General features: G+C 36.4%; 1 protein-coding gene across 1 annotated transcript; it reads left to right on the forward strand.

The window, feature by feature from the left end:
• Window positions 1-8831: 8831 nt before the first annotated feature.
• LOC144238516 (olfactory receptor 2G3-like) lies at window positions 8832-9764 on the forward strand. Its single transcript, XM_077772315.1, has one exon. The coding sequence runs from the start codon at window positions 8832-8834 to the stop codon at window positions 9762-9764; it is 933 nt and encodes a 310-aa protein (XP_077628441.1).
• The last annotated feature ends 8318 nt before the right edge of the window (window positions 9765-18082 follow it).

The following is an 18082-nucleotide window of genomic DNA, read 5'->3' on the forward strand; positions in this document are numbered from 1 at the left end:
AGAAATAAATAAAAAACATTTTTAAAAATCCAGTCAAAATGAATATTTCCCCTTCTTTTGTTTTATTGCTACCTCTTTTTTTTTTATTTTTTTAAAAAAATGTTTATTCATTTTTGAGAGAGAGAGAAAGAGAGACAGTGTGAATGCGGGAGAGACAGAAAGAGGGGAGACACAGAACTCTAAGCAGCCTCCAAGCTCTGAGCTGTCAGCACAGAACCTGCCACAGAGCTCTAATTCACCAACTGCAACATCATGACCTGCACTGAAGTCGGACACTAAACTGACTGAGCCACCCAGGTGCCCCAATATCACTACCTTCTTATACTCTCTATATACGCTTCTCTTTTTATGAGTATCCTGGACTCTTTGGATTTCATTGGTTCAATATATTGCAATGAAAAGTATACTATTTTGGTTATTATCATGATTTTTCTTTGATTCTCAGAATGCCACAACTTCACCCATACAGGACCCTTTAAGTCGGTTCCTATTGTTCCTGTTCTTAATGTTTTAGAAGCATCTATTTTTTTCTAGACATAACAGAATATTTTAGGCACAGGTTATATATTTTCTCACTCAAAAACATAGACTGTCCTCTAAGAATTACTGATTCCTAGGTAAGCAGTAGTATTAAGCATACAAATTTAGGTCTTAAGTGTGCAAAAGTCTTGCAAAATATCAAGTGGTACAATGGATCTTCTTCTCTGAGCATAGAAAGAGTGGTGGTCTGAGCAGTGTCTCTATACTGTTTTGTTAACAGTGATTAGTGGATGGACTAACTGAGCAAGGACTGAGAATAAGACTGGAAATTTAGTGACAAGGAGGTCTGAGAGTATATGGATGGCGCTCTTGGAAAGGAGAGTGTGTGAGTTCTCGTGCTCCATCACAGATGTGAAGTGCAGGGCACTGACCACAGAAAAGGCAATCTGCACTGAGAATGCTGGTAAGCCTATTTCCCCTCATAACTTTCCAGTTTCAAGTCTTACATTTAAGTGTTTAATCCATTCCGAATTGATTTTTGTATACAGGGGGTAATTAAGGGTCCCATTCCACTCTTTTGCAGTGGATATCCAGTTTTCTCAATGTTTATTGAAGAGACTATAGTTCCCCATTGTGGGTTCCTTTGCACCTTTGTTGAAGATCAGTTGACCTTCAATGATCAGCCTTTTCTGGGCTCTGTATTCAATTCCATTGGTGTACATGTCTGTTTTCACTCCAGCACCATACTCCTTAATTACAGTATTTTGTAATATATTGTAAAATAAGACAGTATGAGGACATCAGTTTTGTTCTTATTCAAGACTGTTTTGGCTATTCATGGCCTTTCCATATGCATTAAAACATTTTATTTATGTATCTGGGAAAAAGGTCATTGAGGTTTTTGATAGATTGAACCTGTAGATTGGTTTTGGGCAGTATGGACATTTAAAGTAGTATGGACATTTTAACAATCTTATTCTTTCTGATCCATAAACAGTGGTTTTTTAAAAATTTATTTATGTCTTTTTCAATCTCTTTCATCAATGTCTTTTAGTTTGTACTGAACAGATCTTTCATCTCCTTGGTTAAATTTACTCCTAAATATTTTATTTGTTTTGATGTTAGGGTAAATGGAATTTTTTATTAATTTCCCTTTTAGATAGTTTGTTGTTAAGATACATAAATGCAACTAATTTTGCATACTGATTTTTTTACACTGAAGATTTACTAAAATTTTGTAATAGTTCTAACAAGTTTTTGATTGAGATTTCTGGGTTTTCTGTATATAAAATCATGTTGTCATGTCATCAATAGGATCCCATATTGATTCAAAAAACATCCAGAATTTATAACGGACCCAGACAATGTATATATTTTCTTTAAAAAAATTAATGTTTTATTTATTTCTGAGAGAGAGAGAAAGAAAGAGAGAGAGCATGAGCAGGGGAGGGTCAGAGAGAGAGGGAGATACAGAATCTAAAGCAGGCTCCAGGTCCTGAGCTAGTTGTTAACACAGAGCTCAATGCGGGGTTTGAACCCATGATCCGATCCGTGAGATTATGACCTGAGCCGAAGTCGGATGCTCACCGACTGAGCCACCCCGGCACCCCAACAATGTACATATTAATGTGCGAGAAATTCCAGTGCTTATTGTATCACTTATGAACTACCCAAGCCTAGGAAAGCAATCACTAGATTTCAGTCTAGTGGAGTCCTCGGTTTCCCAGAGTTTTGAGGCTCAAATATATGGTAACAAATTTGTTCCACGTATTGTTTTTCCTTTGTGTTCTAAGTAGCTTCAGTTGCAATTCCAAAGCCAATGCACTCTCAGGGGTTGATACCTGGTAGGGATTTACTCTGGGAATCTCCAGCTTTATCCAAGCAAAGTAAAACTGGACATTCCAAAAAGTCTTGGATGCAGTACTTTTTAGAATGTTTTCAACAGCAGTTCTTAAAAGTTGTAATACAGTAGGGAAAAAATGGAAATAACAGTTTGAAACTCTCTAAGAGGTTGAATATTTTGGACTCAGTTTTGTGTAAGTTCACAAGTGTATTTTTTTCCCCAGTAAAAACATTGGAAAATCAAGTGTTAAGGGCTCACCTGGAGAGCTTTTAAAAATACTTATACCAGAGTCCTATCTGCAAGGATTATGATTTGATTCCAGGTAGGTCTGGGCATTGATAAATAAATTGATAAATAAAGCCAAATAAACTACAACAGCCATTCAAGGTTTGAGAATTAGCAGATTAAGCAATATCATTATGTTAAGGCACGGTTTGACTCAGCTGGCTCTTTGTACATTGGAAGGACTTAACTAATGTTAACTTTTTACTTCCCTCCCTCTCTCTTCCTTCCCTGTTTTTTCCCTTTTTTTTCACTTCCTCCTTTAATTCCATAACAAGGGAGCAATGTAGTGGTGTAGATATTTTTGTATCCATTTTAAAGATGCATAAGCTGAGGCTCACGAAAGTAAAGTGATGTGCTCGCTGTCACATTTAGGAAGTCCCCACTCTGGCCCTACTGTTTCCCCTAAAAACAGTGTGTGTTTCATTGCTATACAATAGTACATGGTTCTAGAGTTTGCTATGATCATGGAGAGGGGTACATAGGCTCAAATTTGCTATGTGGATAGATGAGAGTACACCAACACCATTACTATCTCTAAATTCCAGTAGATTCCAAGAAATGGCTTTGTGTTTGATCTTTGAACTCTGCATTTTACATTTTGCTCTTCTTGCAATGAATGTACTCGTATTTATAATAATCAGTATTAGGCAGCACTGAAGGATCAGGACATCCTGGTCACTGGGAAGGGTCACTTTAACCATGATACATGTTCATATGCCGAGAAGGTAGGGGACAGGGAGCAACCAACAAATGCATCAACCAGGAATCCCTCAGAAAAAATAATTAAGCTTTAATTACTGATCTGGGACATTATCCCTCAAGAATCTCAAATTGAGCCTAAGGTCCTAAAGCGAGGGAACTCAGATGAATTAGGGATTGCACTACATACGCACTCATCACCTTTATAAAAAGGCTGAGTTGGATTATAGCACTATCTCTCATCATAAAAAAGAGATTTGTTTTTATTTCCATGGAATTACATTTTTGACACATGGATATCGTGTCTGCTGCTCTTCATGGGTTTTTGTGTACATGAGTATGTGATGAGGACAGGTATGAAGCAGGCTATTGCTTTGTATTGGGTACAGCCTTCGGGTATGTTTTATCTGTTGTGCCTATGATTACAATCGTCTATTAGATGTAAAAAAATAGTAATAGTAAAATAAAACTATCAGTTATTTACCTAGAAGATTTTGGAGTTACACAGACTAACATACAAATTAGGGCTCAGCTAAAGCTCTGACTGAAAAAGCTATGTAGTATCTCTGATCTTCAATCGTCTCATTTTTAAAATGGATAGAAGTACATTTTGGAGTTGCTGTAAAAATGCAATTTAATATCAGCAAAGTACCTACAAATATTTGTCATGTAATAGAGAATTATAATACACAGAAACTAATATCATTTTCTTTTTTGGTGATTTTTTCTTTCCCATAAAGAAAGGTTTTTTTTTTGGTTTGTTTTTGCAGGTGGGGTGGACAGGTGATTTAACTGCCTCTACTGAAGATTACAATTTGTTAACTTGTGTTAATGTTTACTAACATGGTATTCTTGCTGGAGTGTAGAGTTGGCTTCCTTTCAGAGCGTGGCCTTCTTGAGCCGCTTGCTTTCATATTTTCCTCCTTCTTTTCCATGTCGCATCAAATCCAAATCCCCATTATTTGTTTAGAGATTTTCTGAAAGGGATGCCTGAGTGGCTCAGTCAGTTAAGTGTCTGACTCTTGGTTTCTGCTCAGGTCATGATCTCTGGGTTCATTAGATAGAGACCCATATCAGCTCTGTGCTGACAGCATAAAACATGGTTGGGATTCTCTCTCTCCCTCTCTTTCTGCCCCTCTCCTGCTTGTGCTCTTTCTCTCTCTCTCTTTCTCTCTCTCAAAAATAAATAAATAAACTTAAAAGAAAGACTTTGTGAAACTAATTTAGACTAAGTGGTAAATAATCATCTACAATACAATTCATAAACAATTTAGTGGTGCTTTTAGAAAAATATGATTAATTCATTTTCTAGTATGTTTTTCAAAACTCACCAATGGAAGCACTGGCAAAAATATTTGAAGTCTTCCTGGTTAGATTTTCCTAATGTTTTTCCTTAACAAGGTAGGAAACAGGATTATGATGTTATCTTTATTCTTAATTTTTAAACTTCTTAGTCATTAATCTTTAGCATCTTTAGTTGATGGATGAACTGATAATGGGTGAAAAGACATTACACATTTTGGCAATACTACACCTATGAAGAGATTATATAGGTTTGTGTAGATTCTAAACGTTTCTGCAGTGATGTAACAAATAACTTCCAATATAATTATGTCTAACAGTCTTTCCACTTTCAGAGCATAAATTTATTTATAGCAAATTGATTATAAGCCTAGAGTTTATATAATATTGTGAGCTACGATTTCTTAAGTTCTCACTATGTGTCAGATACTATGCTAAAACCACTAGATGGCCTTTCTAATGTAATCATTAAGATAATCCTATGAATTAGATACTAATATAGTTCTCACTTATCCTAGGAGAAAAAAAAAGAGGCTCAGAAAAGTTTTGTAACTTACCTAAGTGACCCACCAGAGAACCAGTAGAGTCAGAATTCATATTCTGGTTGTCCTTTTCCAGAGGTGATTTTTACCTTTACACTACAGTGCCTTGCAAAATTATCCCTGGAAAAGGAGGTATGTATTATGAAAGACCAACAATATCATGGCTACACATCAAATCTATCCTCCAAATTTAATAAACAATTTGGAGCAAACAATGTTTTCATTTGCACAAATGATTTAGATTGCAAAGATTGAACATTTAGCTTTTAAAAATCCTTGAATTTATGAAAGAACGTTAGCTTTCTCTAGTTTGGCATAAAATATATTTTAGATTTCTTCCTGTGACTTGCAAAACAGATAGAGCAGTCATTTTTTTCTGTGAAATATGTAAAATGCCTGATATGCTGTGTCTATATGAAGACAAAATAACATAAGCTTGAGTGAAGTGTAAGTTAGCACATGCTATACCTTCTTAGCATCAAGCCACATTATTTCTCTCTCTCTCTCTCTCCCTCTCTCCCTCTCTCCCTCTCCCTCTCTCTCTCTCTCTCTCTCTCTTTCTCCAAACTGAATTAGAAGGCTTTTGAACCATAGTATTGTTTAGAAAAAGAAGTGATTTGGGAGTAAATGATTTTGTTGGATTCTATTCTTTCATTAAAAGTACCACGAGGTGTGAATTTATTCTTAATCTGAGCTCAAGACTTAAGAAAAATAAGAAATAGGAGTTTATTTGATTTTTATCAACATTTAATAGTGCTTATTATGTGCTAAGGAATGGTAAAACATAACTAAACATGACAATATCCCTAGAAACCCCAAGTCAACTGGAGAGATAGATTCATAATTTTGTATTCACTCACACGTTTAAGGACAACAATCAAGTATGTTCAAAGGATGAAAATGGTTCAGTGGAAGGTGCTCTGGTTAACTTTGTTCAGATGAATTAGGTTAGGGAGAATTTCTAAGAGAACGTCATACATGCCTAGTATTTGAAGGACTGAATAGAACTGAATTTTCCAGGCAGAAAAGTTGGAAGGAGGCAGTTAGCAACAGCAGCGTTTTGCCTTGTAAGTTAAGATGGAGGTGTGCAGTCAGCTATGTGGTTGCTTGCTTGCTTGAGATGGCTGTATAGAATCTACAGGAAATTACAAACTATTCAGGGCTTTTTTCAACCTATATCTAATTGGGTGAGTTTGCTTCCTATTGTAGGAGATACATTTATCTACAAAAGTGTCTTTATTCCTCCTTTCCTTGTAATGGATTTGCAACTCTGTGTTCTGATAGGAATAGAAACAGATTTGTATCCTGGAAAGTGACACTGAATAGGTCCTAACTCTCTTTCAGCAGCTGCAGCCATCAAGTAACTAAAAATGCTGTTTGTGCATGTAAAGGAACTAAAGGGAATATCCTATTTTATTGAGTCTTCAAAATATAAACGGTATTTAAGTATTGGGCCAGTATATTTATGTTCTTTATGTAAACGCAGTTCTTCACATACATACATGCCTAGAGAACCAGGACTATTACATTTGCTGTGGTTTCCTCACTGTAGATACAGCTATGTTCATACACATGTGTGTTGTGTATTTATTCAGTGATTCAGTGATTTAGGACAAGATGTTTAACCGTCTTAAAGACTTAGTCTTTCTGTTATTTAGGAGAGTAGGTGAAGAATGCCAATAATTCATGATGTGTGCACTTAACAAGGATCCTCTAATGAGGATCACATGAATCATAATGATAATAGTTAACATATATTGAGTTCTTACTGTACATGTCTAACTCTGTTTTAGGTGCTTTACTTGCGTTATCTCATTTATCTCGTGCATCAATTCTGAGGAGTGTGCTCTGCCCCAGTCCCACAGATGTGGACCGTTGGGGCACAGGTTGGTGTCATGAATTGTGCATGGGCACGTGGTGGACTCACACAGGTCATCATGCCCTCCAGGGGAATCTAGCCACTGAGACCCATCGCACCACTAGCGGTGCCATCTTCTGATTGTGTGCCACTTTGTCAACTGAGAAACTCATTTGGAAGTCATTTGGGTCATAATCACTTCTAAAATCACCAAAACATTTCTTCTTTGCAACAGAACTTCCTTTGTGCTGTTTGAAGGGCCTGGAAGGGAGCTCTGGAACTCCCACTCACTCCCTTTCTTGCTTCCTGATGAAAACAGGACTGTGTGCTGACTTTTCCCTCCTCTTTCCAGGTCTATCTGTCCTTTATCCCTGAACTTCAGGTTTTAGATAATTTAGTGTAGCTCACTGAATTATTTGATTTGAAAAGCGCTGATTTATATCAAAATATAAGAAAGCCCTTTAAAAGACATTACATGTGAATCGATACTATTTGAGAAAGGATGTGTTGCATAAAGCAGTCTTTTTCATGACCCACAACTACTTGGTTCTGAAAGGTCTTCCTGATAAGATTCCCCATGCTCTCAGGGATGTGGCTGTTTCCTTCATCACAACTTTCCACTGGACTCTGAGCTCTGAGACTTTTAAAAGCACATATTGTATTTACCAGTGTATGCCCAGCATCTGGTTCATACTAGATTATCATAACGGATTTTTGAAAAAAAAGAAAAAAGACAAAAATGAATGAACAAATGAGTGAAGGAATGATTGGAAGTTGTTTTTTTTTTTCTGACTGCAGTAACTGTCCCTGCCTCTAGGACTCTTCCTTACCCCATATCTGCCTTAAGTCGCTTCTTTTGATCTGCTCATGGCTGCAAGTCAGTTAACCAAACATATTAATTTGGTGCATAAATACATCTAGAGTAAGTAGGCACAGGGTGGGGGATGAGGAGCTCTCAGTGAGTAGACCTGGTAACTTTAACTTGTCTGGATCCTTTTCATTAATATTTTTTCTTTGAAAGTTTTTACTATAGAAGTGAATTCTAGAAAATGTAGCATCACTGTACAGTAGTAGAACAATTAACACTGGATGTTATTTCTGGATTGTCTCTTACATGTAGACATTGTCTTAAATTCTTTATACACATTTAATTTAACCTGCAAAAAATAATTTCTCCTGTGTTTTTACATAATGGAACTATCAAAGACTCCACAATATGGAGATGGTGAGGTCAGTGGAATTGGCCACTAGTGTGATCCATGACTGGTTTTGTTGGTAATGTGTGCAGTCTTCGTTCTTCAGGGCTTCAGTCTCTTTCAACAGGAGAAGGTTGCATCAGAGTGATACAGAAGAATGTATCTGCCATTCTGTTTCTGCCATTATTTTTAGGTTAGCACAGAAAGCTATGCCCATCATTGTTTTCTTCTTAAGTTCCATGCTGTCCTGTTGTTCAGTGTGGAACAAAGACATAATCAGATCTTTTTAAAGAGGTAGGGCTTGAGGAAGGCTTTGAAGAATGAGTAGGTTTTGAACAGATTATGAACAAGCGAAAAAACATATCCTTGGAGAAAATTCAAGTGTATCTGTTTAACTTAAACAGTCATTGAGTTTGAAAATCTTAATCTCATTAAGAGACTATGTCCTCCAAAAGTAGAAGAAAAGTTTTCCATTTGTAGTACAACTCAGGTACTCAAGACATAACTCCAGATCAAGGCTTCTCTTTGTTTTCTTATTTATGTCTTGAGTTTCTAACACTGTAATATGGGACATTTGATGTTTGTCTTCAAGTGGATGGTTCTGTAAGAAGGAAGTGGCTTGGAAAATGGATATGATAAAAACAAACTTCACTGTGACTGAATTTGTGTTCCTGGGACTCTCATCTCAACCAAAGATGAGGCTCATTCTTTTTATTGTGTTCTTGTTTTTCTATTTACTAACAGTAGTGGGGAATATTGTAATTATCACTATTATTCAGATAGAACCTCGTCTCCAAACCCCCATGTACTTCTTTCTCACTAATTTATCCTTTCTAGATATCTGCTACACATCCACCTATGTCCCACAGATGCTGTCCAATATGGTGGGGAAAAAGACCATCCCATTCTCTAGCTGTGCTACTCAGATGTACTTCTCCCTCTCCTTTGGAATGATTGAATGTGTTCTTCTTGGGGTCATGGCTTATGACAGATATGTAGCCATTTGTCACCCTCTTCATTATACTGTCATTATGAACCAAAGTATCTGTGTCCAATTGGCAGCCATTTCTTGGTCCAGTAGCTTCCTGAGTTCCATGGTTATCAATGTCCTCACCTTTAGTTTGCCCTACTGTGGGCCCAATGTCCTGAATCACTTTTTCTGTGAGGTCCCCTCTGTCCTGAGGTTGGCTTGCACTGACACCTCATTTACTGAGCTGGTTGTTTTTGTCTTCAGTATTATTATTGTCTTCATCCCTTTCCTCCTCATTGTTGTTTCCTATGTCCGTATTCTTCTATCAGTTCTCAGGATACGGTCTACCTCTGGAAGACATAAGGCACTATCCACCTGTGCCTCCCATCTGACAGTGGTGGCCTTATTCTATGGAACTGCTATCTTCATGTACATGAGACCCCAGTCGAAGTCCTCCAGGGCTGGGGGCAAGATCATCGCAGTGTTCTACACTGTGGTCACACCCATGCTCAACCCCTTGATCTACAGCCTAAGGAACCAAGATGTAAAGGGAGCTTTAAGGAGAGCTATTGCAAAACAGAGGACGTGAGGGGTCTTAATGGGACACTAAAGTTAACTGTTAATATAAGATAAATGACTTCTGGATATGAAGTAAGACAATAAATAAGACCTTGAATAGTCAACGTTTGTCTTGCCGTTCATGAAGGACACATAAAGCCAGCTGCAAACTCAGCAAGAAACATATATTCTCCAAGGACAAATCTCAGCTTCCTTCACTGAGAGACTATTTTCTTAACTCACTATGAAATTTTAGTTCCTTAAAATCATAGACTGTCTGAAATTAATTGCTTGATATAATAACTGTAAGAGGAAGCATCTTATTCCTGTCTGGGGGATCTAAGGCATCTTCATATAGACAAACATTCTGAATTTTTAACTCAGGTGGAGAACTTCAGATAAGGGGTTTTGGAAGAACCATTTCAAATCTATCTTCCTTTGTAGTGTACAAGAAAACAAGACTGTGCATCTACTTTGTGGTTTAGACCAATTTTGACCCCTTTACATACAGCCTTGCTTCACAACAAATGGATTAAAATATTGCTTCATTTAAAGTTCATGCAGCAGTCAGACCATGCAGAGCTGAGATGACTGTGGTAAGGAGTCATGATTTATTCTTAGTAAAATGTAATATATATATGCATATACGTATATGAATATATAAATTTGTATACATACATATATACACATACATTATGTACATATATATGAATATATACATATATTTCATTACATATATGTATACACATCATAAATTTGTGGAAGTAATTATCTCCTGTGTTTTGGAGCTTTAAAAAGAATTATTTTAAAAAAATCATTATAATGGGGCGCCTGGGTGGCTTAGTCGGTTAAGCGTCCGACTTTCGCTTAGGTCATGATCTCGCGGTCCCTGGGTTTGAGCCCTGCGTCGGGCTCTGTGCTGACTGCCAGCTCAGAGCCTGGAGCCTGTTTCAGTCTGTGACTCCCTCTCTCTCTGACCCTCCCCTGCTCGCGCTGTCCCTCTCTCTCTCTCCTAGAAATAAAAGAACATTTAAAAAAATCATTATTCTTTGAATTAAGAGAGTAGAAGAATATAATTTAGCACTATTCTGCTTAATAAGCACTAATATGACCTTCAATTAACATGCTATTAAATTAGGTAGCCTATTTCTAAAATTTTCTCACTTATTTGTTTTATAATATGGAATAAAATAAAAGTGTAATTCCACTTTTACAGATATTCAACAACTGACATGCAACCATTTTGTCTACCTAAATATGAAGGTCAGATAAAATCAGTGAATGAAGCATTTTTGATGGAATAAGTAAAATAGACATTGATTTAAATCAATGTTTAACTGGTTTAACATTGATTTAAAAAGTAAAAAGCAAAATCACTAACCAACTAGTCAAATTCATTGCACAGTAGGATGTTTGTTTATGAGTCTTAACATATAAATAACTTTAATTGTATGTTTGCTTGAGACATGAATAAGGATTAGAAACATATACTTCTAATCAACTTTCTTCTGAACAAAAGTAAAATTTGAAATTCTCTCAAATATTATCAAATAAGAAATACATACTTAGTTGGCTCTATGAATTAGAAACAATATTAAATTAGTTTTGGTAACGGAACATGAAATGTCCAAAGATACATCAAATGGAAAGCTTATTTTTTGTTTCAAAAAAATTACCAATCCATCTTACCTCTCAGTTCCATAAACGAGAGGATTAGTTAAAAAATGAAGAAAAAATTTGGAAACCATTCTCCCAGGGGGGCACATAGCCAAAACATGTAAACAAATGGAAGTGAATAGTTTGTATGGTTTTTCTAAAAATGTATTATTTAGACCAATTGCTTAGATCTCATCAATGCATTCTGACTAGTTTGTTTTGATCAGTAAGTTGGAGTTGAGTGGACAAAGGGTAATAAACTAATTCACATACCCCACTCCTATTCGAGCTCCCATCCAAACCTTTCAAGCCAACTTTCTTCCTTTCCTATTTTTGCTTCTTTTGGCAGAAAGGGTAAATGTAATATGCAAAGATATTTAACTGATAATTCTATGGACTATATGTTACTTCTTGCTAGAACAAACAACAATTTATTTTAAGATTAACACAAATACGGGTGCCTGGGTGGTACAGTAGTTTAAGCATTTGACTTTGGCTCAGATCATGATCTCACGACTTTTGAACTTGAGCCCCATATGGGGCTCTGTGCTGACTACTCAGAGTCTGGAGCCTGCTTCAGATTCTGTCTCTGTCTCTCTCTGCCCCTACCCTGTTTGTGTGCTCTCTCTCTTGCTCTCTCTCTCTCTTTCTCACTTGCTCTCTCTCAAAAATAAACATTAAAAATTAAAAAAAAGAATAACACAAATAATGGTGAACTCAGCAATTATTAGTCCTTCACAACATCAAACGTCCCATTGAATTATTTCCTCCCTATATTTGTTTGTGTTTACAGTAATGTGATGACAGCATAGCTAAGAAAAATACTAACTAGTACTTTGTTCATATGTAAATAAAATTGAAACCTAGAGTAAACAAAATAATTAGAGAATGTACAGTCTCTCAGTGCTTGATTAATCAGTGCTTAAAGTGTTATTGTGTATTATAAGAAACTACATTTGGAATGAGAAAAATGAAATTGTAATTTCACAGTTTTAATTTAGCCGTGTTAATATGAAGAAGTTATTCCATTTCTGTGAACCTCATTTCCTTTATTTACAAAAGGAGATTGTTGTTGGATTAGATCATCTTTAAGTATCAATCAATCATGTCTCTTACACTAGCCATCTCTGGTCTCTCTGAAATAGATTTATTATAAATTTATTATAAAATTTATATATAATAAACCTGTCAGNNNNCCTGTCAGAATTTCTTTTGAAGTGATATTATATTTTCACTTTTTGGATTTATTTTAAGGATAAAAATGTAATGTTGAAAGACTTTAATGTCATCGCCATAGGTATAGAGGATATAATAAAAACTGCTGTCATATGTCATGTTACCAGCTTTCTTAATGAGTATCTTCCCTCTTAAAGTGAAAAACAATAATTTAGTATTGTTTTAGTATACTTTAGTTGGTAAGAGACTGGAAGGGAAATACTGGAAGGGAAAAAAAACACAGTGAAACTGATTATTCCTCCTCGATACCATTCTCTCAGTGTCATCGGAAAGCTAACCTATTTCTTTGATATCATCTCCTGTTTTGCTTCTTTTCCTTATTTATTCATAATATAGCGAATCCTCCAACCCATCCGACCTTGTAAAGATTCAGCTCACTGGGGTCACAGGTAAATGTGAGCCTTTCAACAAATGCTTCATAATACAATCCTGTCTAAATCCCAACTAATCAATCTAATCAAATAATCAGAATGAATGTAGCCAAAAACCAGACCTTCATGCAGGTTCCCCAGTTCTGATTATGCCTGTCACTTTCTACAGGGATGCACACTTCCCTATTTTATAGAACACTAAGAATCAAAAAAACTCATTCCAATCCCAGGCACTACTTACAAGCTCAGAGCACATTGGTATGCCATTTAACCTTTTATAACTTCAGTTTCATCATCTTATAATCTAAGGTCAGTAAAGTTGCCCTGTGGATTTCAAGATCTTATGCATAATTTCAGTAGGTTGTCTAAGACCCAGAGTTGGGACTAGGTTTTGGTAGTTCTCTAGTCCAGGAGGGCATGGTCATTCATTTGTTCAATGAGCATGTGTTACTCATTTATTAAATCCTAGCATTTGAGGACAAAAAATGAGACTCCCTTAAAATTTCACAGTCTACCAGGGAAGTCTTTATGTTAAAGACGTATGTACACAGTACCACAGTAACACAGAGGAAAACTGTCATTTATTAAGCCCCAAAGTAATTAAATACACTACTTAGTTTTTTTCTTATATTTTAATATCTGAACCAGGGCATTTTTAAAAGTGAGAAATAACAGTATTGATACTTGGTCCAGGATAATAGGCAAAAACAAAAGTGCCTTGTGCCAGAGGGACAACTGGCCACAGTAACACTATCCATTTGTTTGTTTGTTTGAAATATTTTTTAATTTAAATCCAAGTTAGTTAACATATAGCGTAATAATGATTTCGGGAATGGAATTTAGTGATTCATCTCTTACATATAACACCCAGTGCCCAACCCAACAAGTGCCCTCCTTATCATCCATAACATTATCCTTCTTAATTCTTACAGCAACCCAATGTATTATGGGCACCATTTTTCAGATGATAAAAAGTGAGTCCAGGAAAAGTGTACAGAAGTGATGATTGATTTGTGACATAAAACAGTCTTTTCTAGGTGGATTAGTGGACTGGTTTTAGTCAAAGTGTACAAAAGGAGAAATTTTATCATGTGCTTGAGTTCAATGTCACTTGACCTTCGGGAGGTGGGATGTGGAAGGAAATGCTGGGATAAAGTTGAAAAGGTAGAATTTCAGATGTCATCTGCAAATGCCATTCAAAATGTAGATTTATTAGACTCCTAACCCAGTATCCTGGAACCAGGAACTGATAAAGAGACTTATTATTCTCATGAACACTCAATCAAATGGAGTTAAAAACACAGATTCCAGTGCAGCTGTTTCCAAAGCTCCTTATGCGGCTCACACTTTTGCAGCATGTTGTAGCTGTTTGAAGCAGTCTACCCAACAGTTTACCTCACTTCTCTCTTTTTGTAAACTGCCTTTTCTTTCAGTGTCCATAATGAGCTTACTATTGCTATGGGGTAATTCAGGTGCATTTTTAAAGTGTCCGCCTTTCAATGGGAAAGAATGAAATCTGGCCATTGGTAGCAACGTGGATGGAACTTGAAGGTGTTTGCTGAGTGAAATAAGTCAGGCAGAGAAGGACAGATACCAAATATTTGCACGTATAGGTGGATTAGGAGGAACTTAATGGAGGACCATGTAGGAGAAGAAGGGGAAAAAGAGTTAAGGAGATGGAGGGAGGCAAACCATGAGAGACTCTTGAATGCTGAGAACAAACTGAGGGCTGATGGGAGTGGGGGAGAGGAGAAGGAGGGTGATGGGCATGGAGGAGGGCACTTGTTGGGATGAGAACTGGGTGTTATATGGAAACCAACTTGACAATAAACTATTTAAGAAAAAAATAAATAAAGTGTCTGCCTTTAAGGCATTTACACTTGTATGTGTGTAACTCTACTATCCACACACAAAACCATAAGAAAGTTATAAATTAAGTCATTTTATTGTTCAAAAGAGTGCGTTTCTTACCAGTGCAGTAGCTCAGAGAGAGGGCTTTTTGAGGAGTGTGTTTACTCTGTTTCTTGAAAGAAGAGGGGAGTTTGAAAGTGCTGAAGTGTGGAGTTGGGACTATCAAGGAAGCATGGAGTGGAGAGGAGAAGGAATTTGGAAGGATACAGAGATAGAAAAACTAGAGGGCCATTCAAAAAATAGTTATAGATATACAGTCCACCAAGTTGTAAACACGAATTGTTTTTTTAAAAAATCTCAGCTGAGGTCATACAGCTTGAGAATGGAGAAAACAGAATTTGATCTCAGCTTTATCTCACTCTGACATCTTCCCATCTTAACCACTTCTGCATCAATTTTTGCTCTTCAAAGTTCCAGTACAACAAGTAGCAAGTCTTTGTTATTTAACAAAAATACCCATTCATTGATTTTTTCTGGCTATTATAGAGAATATGATTGACATACCTTTTTATGATTTTATCACTGGGCGAAGTATTTAATGTTTGGAAGAGAATTCTGGCCTTTTCAAGCATAAAGCGATTGTGTATCACTTATTTGAACAAACTAGTAGGATTGATAAAGTATAAATAATAGTGCTCATTTTATTGCTGAAGAAACATTAGGGGATTTATCTGACGTAATTGGTAGGAGTGGGATGAAGAGGGGCGCCTGGGTGGCTTAGTCGGTTAAGCGTCCGACTTTCGCTTAGGTCATGATCTCGCGGTTCCTGGGTTCGAGCCCCGCGTCGGGCTCTGTGCTGACTGCCAGCTCAGAGCCTGGAGCCTGTTTCAGTCTGTGACTCCCTCTCTCTGACCCTCCCCTGCTCACGCTATCTCTCTCTCTCTCTCCTAGAAATAAATAAAAATATTAAAAAAAAAAAAAAAGGAGTGGGATGAAGACTAAGGTGACCCAGCTTCTATCCATCTTTCTCTTGCCATTATAAATTGATATGCGTACTTCCACTACCAATTACATGTAAAATAATTAGTTTCCTCATTTTATTTTATCATATCAATTGCAGAATTAAAGATATTTAAGATATAAATGAAGGGAAAATCGATACAGTGAAAGCATATTAATTATCTTTTATGTGACAGCTTCTTTACAGAGAACACAGCACATTATTTGAAAAATGTTAAAATGTAAGCATTATTATTGTCTTTTAATAGTCTGATAGAGATTAAATAACTTGCCCACAGTCACAGAACAAAGAAAATAGCAGAACCTAGATGAGGGCTTCTTTCTAAATAGTCCAAAGCCTGAATATTTGCCAATAGTCAGAGTGGAAGGCATAGCCCTTCAATCAGTTCTTGATTATATCATTAACTTTGACTGCATACAACAATCAATTCAGAAAAAAAAAGTAGTTCTCTGGCAGGAAGGTCACTGAGTAGAGATGTAGAAATTGGGCTCAAAAGTCTTCCTGATTCTAAGGCAACTAGTCTTTCAATTAAAATATACTTTTGGTTTATAGTTAATGAGATAAGGATATTCTATTTTTATTTGTTACACAACATATAGATTTGCACATTGGATTATAAAAAGAAAGAAAGAAGGAAAGAAATTGAAGGTTAAATCTCTGGACTGCTTCTGGATTTCCAGCTCTACATCTGTCCATCAATTGCTGTACTTTCTTCATAATGTGACACCAGAAATATGTTTTTAGAAATTCATGATATGAATGGGTAATTTTGCACCAGGTAAATTTCAACTCATATATAATGATATCATAGATAATGATACTATTATAAAGACTGCTAAATCCTAAGATTTTTATCCCTAAAACTTTTTGCTGCCTTTTATGACAAATGGGGACACTACATACATTTTAAGATAATTATTGTGCTTCCTTGACCTTTGACTGTGTTGCCCTGGGGTAAGGGTGGAGATAGGGACATATTGCTCAGAAGTGTTTGAAATTAATGGTGTGATGGAATTTTAGAATATCTGAGAAAAACTTAGCTTTCCCCCATCTTGGTCTGCTTCTTATACCTACTACTGATGTTCTTGTTTTTTAATTCAAGATTAAATGCCTTGATGACATGCAGGAGTTATGTCTTCCTCTATTGTCAGTCATTGATACCTCAGGATTAATGAAACTACTCTTTGATAAGGGCCTGGGGATGATGGTAGAAAGCATGAAGACTCCTCGAACCCTAGGAAAATGCTAAAGCTTAACCACTATTAGAAGAGAGGGAGAGAAAGGCATAGGGGATTGGGGATGGGAGTAGGACACTAATCTGGTAGATATTACAATCTTGCTAAAATTAGCCTCAGAGATTGATCCAAACTATATCTTTCTTAGAATCTCAAAGTCCCAAAGCTTCCCTGAAGGCTAAAAAAATGTCAATATGTAAAGTTAACAAAACTCAGATGGCCATCTCTTTTGAATATTAGGCATAGGAGACCAAAGGGTGAAATCAACCATGAGACAGAGGGAAAACTGAAGACACTAAAGAGAAGGGTCTTGTCAAAATTCACATACCCTGTTAGCAGCAGAGCCTAAGTCTACAGCTCTTATTCTTGGGCTTTGCATAGCTATTGATTTGGTTATTGGTGGCAGCAGTTTTAGAGAGATAATACAGTAATTGGAAGCATGACAAATTCCTCATTGGCAAATGCCTATCTTAGGTTTGTATCCTCCAGAACCTGGCATATATCTAGCACTTACAAGTTTTTGCTGAATATATGAATGGATGGATCCTGGGCTGAGTTAAGTCATCTCTTATACCAGTCCCATTCTCTATATATGTAACTTGCCTTCAGGGTTGAGAAACTTTCAACACTTGGACCTGTCATTCCTCATGACCTTGAAAACAAATATGCTTTGGAGCAATTGGCTATTTATTTCCCCTTTCAAGTTTTGTATCCATTTCCAAGCATCATGTGACCCAATTTTAAATAAAAACCAAATACACCTTGTTCAGCATGCTTTTAAAAAATATTAATCTATATTTCCTTCATGTCAGAGTGTTAAAGGCTATAGACAACCCCACAGAATTTAAGATTGATGCAGGGAGCAGATGGTAGCTTGAGTAGTGTCTGTTGGAATGTCATTTGCACTTTCTATCTACTGCTACCACCCTTTTACCACTATCATTTACCTGTGTTAATAACAATTTTCCATGTATTGTTA

Source organism: Crocuta crocuta, unplaced genomic scaffold (assembly GCF_008692635.1).
Source record: "Crocuta crocuta isolate KB4526 unplaced genomic scaffold, BGI_CrCroc_1.0 scaffold405, whole genome shotgun sequence".
Classification (NCBI taxonomy): domain Eukaryota; kingdom Metazoa; phylum Chordata; class Mammalia; order Carnivora; family Hyaenidae; genus Crocuta; species Crocuta crocuta.